Below are 7,802 nucleotides of genomic sequence, written 5' to 3'. Positions count from 1 at the left end.
CGTCTTTAACGCTTTTCCTTGTATAAATTAATTATTAATGCATCGAGATAATTCGATTAAACGTTTTTTTTTTTTTTATAAATTACTACCCCATTGATTATCTATAAATAATGAAACATCTCTCTTAACGAATGTATAACTCGGTGATTGCTTAAAATTGAGATAATAAAATGATCAAATAAAAAATTATTAATCAAGTCTTTGTGCATAGGGTTTTTCTTATATATATATAGTTGGGATGATCGGGAGTAGAATAATATTTTTCTATCGCATACATTCACATATTCTCCTTTGCATCAAATATATGCCAACACGATTGTACACATAATTAGTTAAGTTTCTAAATTTACGAATTCTTCATAATAAAATTAACGTTTTACTACAGCGCAGAGTATTCATGTACAAACGGTATTATATCGATGTTTGTCAACTGGGATACTCGCATCTATGCTTTCGTCGATGGTTTCATTCCTTAGCTGTATTAATTTGCATACTTATATTCAATATATGTTTATAATAATAATAATAATAATAATAATAATAATAATAATAATAATAATATATATTTTTTTTTGTATATATGTATACTTTGTTTATATATAAGTGGATTCTTTTTCTTTTTCTTCCTACATCGTGATTTCATCAATCTTTTTGCTTTTTTTAATCGTTGGATATAGCAAATTCTCGCATTATTTATTAGTGTCACACATTGGATACAGCAGCTTAGGAAAGTTGGATCCACCATTTTGAGAATAATGATTATTCGGTACTTAAAACGATGGTTTTAAAATTACCATTCGTATTACAATCCCAATAACTTCTCTTTGTATTTACGTCGTAGCTTTTCTACTTCTATTTTTTACATCTTTATTTAATATCTATATTAACAATCTATAATTCGATCTAAATTATTCGGAATCTCATACGATTGGCCTGAAAAAACGCGTCATTTTTCTTTCAGGTATCAACTTTAACAAACACACCTAATGGTCCAGTATGGTAGGAGATTTCCGATTAATTCATTATACATATTAATAATATTAGTGCTAGTCATTTACAGACTCTCCATTTCTTTCTCTCTCTCTCTCTCTCTCTCTCTTTTTTTTTCTTTTTCTTTCTCTTTTTAATTCATTCAATTTATACACGCGAAGTCATTCCAGGCAATTGAGAATCGTGCTTGATTTTATTTCCGATAATAACACAAAATCGTTTATGATTACGATAAAGGATTTATCGAAATTTTCATTCATAAAGCAGAGCTTGAATTCTATTATCATGTTGTAGTATTATTTTATTTGGCCAATACGAATATCGCCACATATGATGTTATATTTAACCAAGATCATTTGGAAGAGATTGAAATATCGTCGCCGGTCCAGCAGCAAACGAACTATGGTATTATATTTGGATTTATGCTCATTTTTTATATATATACGTGGATAATACTTTTTATTGAACGTAAAATATATTATATATATATATATATATATATAAAAAAAAGCACGTTTCGTATCGAGGCCGAAAAGGTAACTCCAGCTGTTTCTGTATGTTCGATTTTGTGACAATGTATCTATAAGTCGATTTTGCTATTCTATTTTCTTTTCGATCAATATCTTTGAGAGATCCAACGGGAACAAAAATAGACGTCGAGGAGAAACGTAAAGAAAGAAAATAAACTTTTTCCCCATCTCTTTTTTGTCGTATTCCTTTTTACATCACGTAGGTATACTTCGCTAAGACATTTTTCTTATTACGATCTTGCTGTAATACCACCACGTATACGATATTTGTTTGTCCATAATCTACTACATGGAAAGTTCCTTTGCTTGGCTTTCTATATAGTATCATTTCGATTCTCGATTGTAGGAACAAGTTTGGATAGTCAGACAAATAGCGATTTTGTATCTTTTTAGGAAAAGACAAATTAAACTTTTTTTTGCATAAACACACACATACACGCACACATACAAACACACACCCGTGTACGAACGTACATATGAGTGTACATTATTTTTCATTCTTTCCTTATATCTCATAATTCTTTTCGACACTTTTTCATGTCCCTAGATCGTCGTTGATATTTTAAACACTCGAAAGCTCGAGGTTCTTCTTCCCCTACTCGTTTCGGATAAGTAACTTTATCCGTGTCACGAATCGTTGACGAGATACGTCGAAATAGACGTGAGAATGTTGCACGCTAGAACCACGAGTATGAGGATTAAACTCGATGACCTTGACACGCTTCTACCACCGTTGCTATAGGGTAATTTAACCGCAACCTCGGCCATCTTGAATATTGAGAGTAAGGGATGCGTGTGAACTTCGTGATGCTTATTATTGATCTTACTGCTCAAATCCTCCAGCATGGAAGCGCATTCCTCCTAAAAAGAAAATTATTTCATTAAACGTACACAAGTATTTATCGAGAACTAAAATTGAAAATTTGAAATTGAATGATTAAAATATAATAATCATACTTTTTCCACATAATATGACATTTTTTTGTATATATATAAATATTATATTCAAAAATAGAACTTTTAACGAAAAAATGTTACATTTTTTTGTTGATCTATTTCTACATTTAATATTATCTCCGTCCTAGTTGTAACACATGCGTGGATACATTATGCATATATGTTACTTTGTAAAAACGTAGAAGAGATTAGTATCTTTAATAGAGTAATTCAATAAAACTATCCATAGTATTCATTCGAAGATAATATTTAGGCGATCAATGTTTTCTTAGGTCACGTTACTTCGCGAATTCAACAACGTGAAACATAACACCTAGTAGTTACTCGTGGAATCACGGCATCGATTTCCATTATCAACTGTCGCTATCCCTTTTCATATCTTTTCTCTCTTTAATCTTTTTTTTCTTTTTTTTTTATTCCCATTCTCTTTTCCTTTCTTTCTTCCTCTCTCTCTCTCTCCCTCTCTCTCTCTTTGTCCTGTTCTCTTCTCGCTTCGAAATTACCTTCGGCTCGTTGAATCTTTAATTTCCGGTGTAGAATAGAGAAACTGAGGCCAGAACGATTTTTGGTGATATTTTTCGTTGGTAGGAAAGGGTGTGCGAAGGGGAGAAGGGTACGATGGGGGATGTACGCGACACACATCGTGCGTCACGTGGCACGACGAGATTTCGAAGCGTCGAAAATACGCGTCAGTTCTTCCTAGTCCTTGCTCTCGTCGTCGTCGTCGTCATCGTCCTCGTCGTCATCGTCCTCGTCCTCGTCGTCGTCGTCTTCGTCGTTTTTGGAGTGCTCATTCGTTTCGCAAAAGTCCTTTACCAAACGTCGGATATTCATTGAAATTAAATTCCATTGCCGCCTTTTTCCCAGGAATCGAATTTTTTCGTAGATAAAGATAGATAGAGTATTATTGGTAACATTATTCCAACCCTAATAGGGGTATCCTTTATTCTATTTTATTCATATTACTTTCGATATATATTTTCTTCCGAGAAGTCTATATATAATATTTTTTATACATATTATTATTAATTATATGTCAAATTCAATTTTGCGATTTTTCGATATGTTTTATTATTTTCTTAAACCCTTTTCAACCCCATGGTCATCGAAATGTCAATACCTTACAAGATATTTGACATATTTGACAAACAAACAAAAAATAGGTATTTACCAATAAGTTTTTTTTAATGATTTTTATATATTGTAGATTTCTCTTTTTTCTTTCCTTTGATCCATAAATTCAAGAGAGAATACATCCGATAATATGTATTATTATAATTAATATAATAGTTATAATAATACAATATACGTATATTTATAAATTAGTTTTTCTCTCGTTCATTATTATTACGCTAAGAACTTTATATACATATAATGTATATACTAGTCATTTTGTTTGATCTCATTATACGATATGTTATTTATCAAACATATTAATGTATACAACTATGGGGATTGCTCAAGGAGAAATTCATTGGGCGGTGATTTTAAAAATTCACTATGACATCGTCGACAATCGCATTATTCCTATATCCACGCATCCGCTTTTATCCTGTAATTCAATAAAATGCTAGCGGGGCAATAACAATCCAAGCAGGGGATTCCGGCGAAAACCCAAAGCTATAATTCATTTTACATATCGGCTTGCGCTAATTGCCACCGGTTTCGAACTCCTCCTTCTCTCACGTAGCGTGTTAATTATCGAACACGAGGATCGACGATCTTGCGGCACAGTGAGAGAGAGTGAGAGAGAGCTTAGTTCAATTTTCTTTGTTACACGATATTCTAAATCGTTGACGATGTGACTATCACGATTTGTTCGATTAAGATGGAACATTGTAATTGAATGCCACTATACAAATTTATGTATGGAATTGTAATTAAATCATATCTATAATAAACTAATCTAACAATTATTAAAGAGGAATAATATTTCCATATGTAATATAAATATAAACATAAAATATAAAATATATGAAAAAAGAATTAAACAATAAATGGTATAGATATCATTTAAACGATATTATTTAAAATAAAATTGATCTTTTGAATTATTTATCTATAATATATACCTAATTTCATTTTACCTAATAGGTTACAAATTTAGACAATAGCTTTCAATAAATATTTGCCAAAATTTTTCAAAGAAATGGCAAAGTTGGAAAAATTTGCAGCATCGCATTCTTTACCATTTTATGAACCTTTGCAGATTGATTTATAACTCGAAAAGGTACTCTACGTGTAGACAAAAGAGTGTACTTTAATTTAATATAARWWTCATTAAAATCYATTYRCKWWTAGTATAAAAAATATTTACCAAAACTTTTCAAAGAAATTGCAAAGATGCACAATTTACAGCATTGCAATATTTGTCTGTGCCCGAGAATGTATTCTTTTCAACGTTGTCTAAATAGTAATTTGATATTTTATATAATAGAATATCAAAGTATTATGTTCGATGCCTAGAAAAAACTAGAAGAATTTTTCAATTTCCGACTTCATCTGAAGGCTCTTTGCATTCATAGTAATACCGAGGAATTACTAGCAATGACTGATTTCCGGCTTTGACGGTAACATTTACATCTTTAGTTTCTTTTCGTTCATACGACGCAGAAAACACTTCTCGAATTTTTTCTTACCCTCATATATATTGGAAACTATCTGATCGAGTGTTGATACTTGAAATATTAGCAATAGATACTTACGTGCTATCTATTTAAGTATAAGATTTAATTAATGCGATTAATGTAACCCGAAAGATTAAAAGTTGCCTTTCGCCTAGAAAGTTTTCTATCAAAGATCGTAATCCATAAAGAGAAGCGTGTATACGAGAAAAGGGAGAAGGAGAAAGAGAAAGAAGAAAGAGAGAGAGAGAGAGAGAGAGAGAGAGAGAGAGAGAGAGAGAGAGTGTTTACCATCGAGTCACGGTTTAATTAATACGGGGCTGCGGCATACCGACGGAATTCTGCGGAAGCTCGATACCCTGGTATAATTTACGAACGTTCTCGTCTATTACCGTTAGATTCCTTTTATCAATATAATACAGCTAAATATTTAGATGCACACGTAAATAACATAGTTTCAAGGAAGCAAAGTTGAAATATCCTATGGAAACACTTCGTTGACCAATCTCAAGAGAGATATTTTCTAAATCAAATTTGAAAATTGATCCTATCCTTTGGATAAATTAATTTCTTATTAAAAATTCCTATCTCATCGTCTCTCTGTAAATTTTATCCATAAAAACTTGATAAATTATTTCGAAGATTGTAGATCAGCATGAGTTCGTTAAAAAGTGACACGATACGATGACTTAAGTGTAGCTTAGAGAAAGAAAATGGGATAGAAAGAAATAAAGAAGAAGAGAGTGTGTGTGTGTGTGAGAGAAAGAGAGAGAAAGAGAGAGAGAGAGAGAGAAAGAGAAAGAGTATCTATCTCAAGAGAAAACTAAGGATCGTACTGCTTTCCAAAGGAGGGAATAATGTTCCCGATCCACTAGAGAATTCTGAGAACTAATGCTATATCTCTTTCTCTTACCTCTCGAGAAAACGATCTACGAAGCAAAGGATCCTATCTATATACGTTTGAAGATACGTGAATGAGGAACCGTTATAAGATGGCATCGCAATGGTGTGTCTTAACCGTTGTTGCAGGTGCATCCGCGTTTCTCGCCAGACAGGTAAACCATTATCCTTCTTCCTCTGAGAGAATCCCTTATTAATGGCCGGCTAATTGGATTTCTCGGGAGAGAAACGATTAGGTCAACGTACCCTTGTATGCGAAGATAAACGGATAGATAGAGAGACAGAGAAATAGCCTAAGAGAAAAAGAGAGAGAGAGAGAGAGAGAGAGAGAAGATTCGCAGTAACGAAGAATAGAGAGATCTGTTATATGAAGGTGATGTTCTTTACTGACCCCCTTTCCATTTCATACCTAAACTTCGATTGAAAAGGAAGAAAGAGAGAGAAAGAGAGAGAGAGAGAGAGACAAAGACAGATTCTATTCGATATCTGAAACGATTCTGTTCGCAACGTTCGTTTACAGTTCGAAACGAGACCCGTTTGCGACTCATGTCGTCGGGACAATCTTATCAATGTATAATGACGTGATAATGGAAAGATGTACATCGACGATAAGAATAACTGTTTGACTGTAACTCTATCTCTATCTCTGATTTTTCATTTCTTGCGTTTTATTTTTATCATTTGTTATCCTTTCGTTTATAATATTTCTTTTCAAATTGAAACTCGTTAGAATAAACTTCTACGCTTTAATAATTTATATTAAGGTACGCAATGTGTGTATGTGGGGGTTTATCATACGGTTAATAACGCAGAGAAAAAGAGTGAGAAGGAGGAACAATAATCTTTTTAATTTAATATAAATTTTGACGACGACGCGATCGGTTAGGTCTAAGCGGTTGGTAGTCTCGTAAAAGTTGTGCATTAGTGCTGATAGTAACTATAAACGAATGTTTTAATGATCGCTTAAAAGAATCCTTTCATTGAAGAAAGGGCAATACTCTCCGACCATCTATAGCATCTACTTGATCGATAACGACGTCGAGACTTAGTTAACGTTTAATAACAAAAGTCTAAAAAAAAGCAGTCGACCAAGATGAAAGAGTATAGGGAAGGGGGAACGAGGTTGAAAAAGAAAATGACGAAAACGTGAGTTCACGTAATGACATATTTTTCAGACAGTGAATTCTCGAGAATAAAAGAACGAGTAATTAAATTAGAATAAAATTGGAATTAATAGGGAATTATCTAATCATCGTATCTATGAAGTCGAGGATTATGAAGGTAAAATATAAAACAAAATAACCTCTTCTCGAATTTATTTTAATATTGTAAAAGCATATATGTAGTTATATACCAATTTATACCAAAATAGAATCATTTTAATTAACTTTAATTTTTAAATATATGTAATTGTGATATTATATAACATATTGTATTAATATTTATTTATTTAATATAATTTAATGCGCAATGTAATAATATATCTAAAGTAATTTATGGTTTTTTAAATAAATTTCATACAAAAAAATAAATAATATGAAAATGAAATTTTTCCATTATCTCCGCTTTATTATTTGTATATTTTAATCATTTGTTAAATGAATTAATAAATTTGTTTCAACAAACATACCGATAAATTATTATTATTATTTATTTAGTATTTCTCTCGTCCAAAAATTACAATTTTTAATGATGAAATTTAACAGGGAACTTGGACATGAAAGAAGTAGAACTATGTTTGATTTAGTTGGACGTTTCGTCCCTTTATTGGGACTTCTTCAGCAACTAGAAATTTTATTTT

The 7,802-nt window shown here is 31.7% G+C and overlaps 1 protein-coding gene across 5 annotated transcripts in view; it reads right to left on the bottom strand.

The window, feature by feature from the left end:
* Positions 1-593: 593 nt before the first annotated feature.
* Positions 594-7,802, bottom strand: part of LOC106792251 — a 217,738-nt gene continuing 210,529 nt past the window's right edge. For all 5 annotated transcript variants that reach the window (XM_014758524.1, XM_014758532.1, XM_014758541.1 and 2 more), the window contains one exon: positions 594-2,381. In XM_014758524.1, the coding sequence (XP_014614010.1) occupies positions 2,148-2,381 (234 nt within the window). In that variant the 3' untranslated portion in view covers positions 594-2,147. The remainder of the gene's footprint in view (positions 2,382-7,802) is intronic.

This window comes from Polistes canadensis, unplaced genomic scaffold, assembly GCF_001313835.1.
Source record: "Polistes canadensis isolate GaletaPanama2010 unplaced genomic scaffold, ASM131383v1 scaffold_9, whole genome shotgun sequence".
In the NCBI taxonomy this organism is placed as follows: domain Eukaryota; kingdom Metazoa; phylum Arthropoda; class Insecta; order Hymenoptera; family Vespidae; genus Polistes; species Polistes canadensis.
Note: the sequence above shows the minus strand (reverse complement) of the source record. Positions and strands in the feature narration are given on the sequence as shown.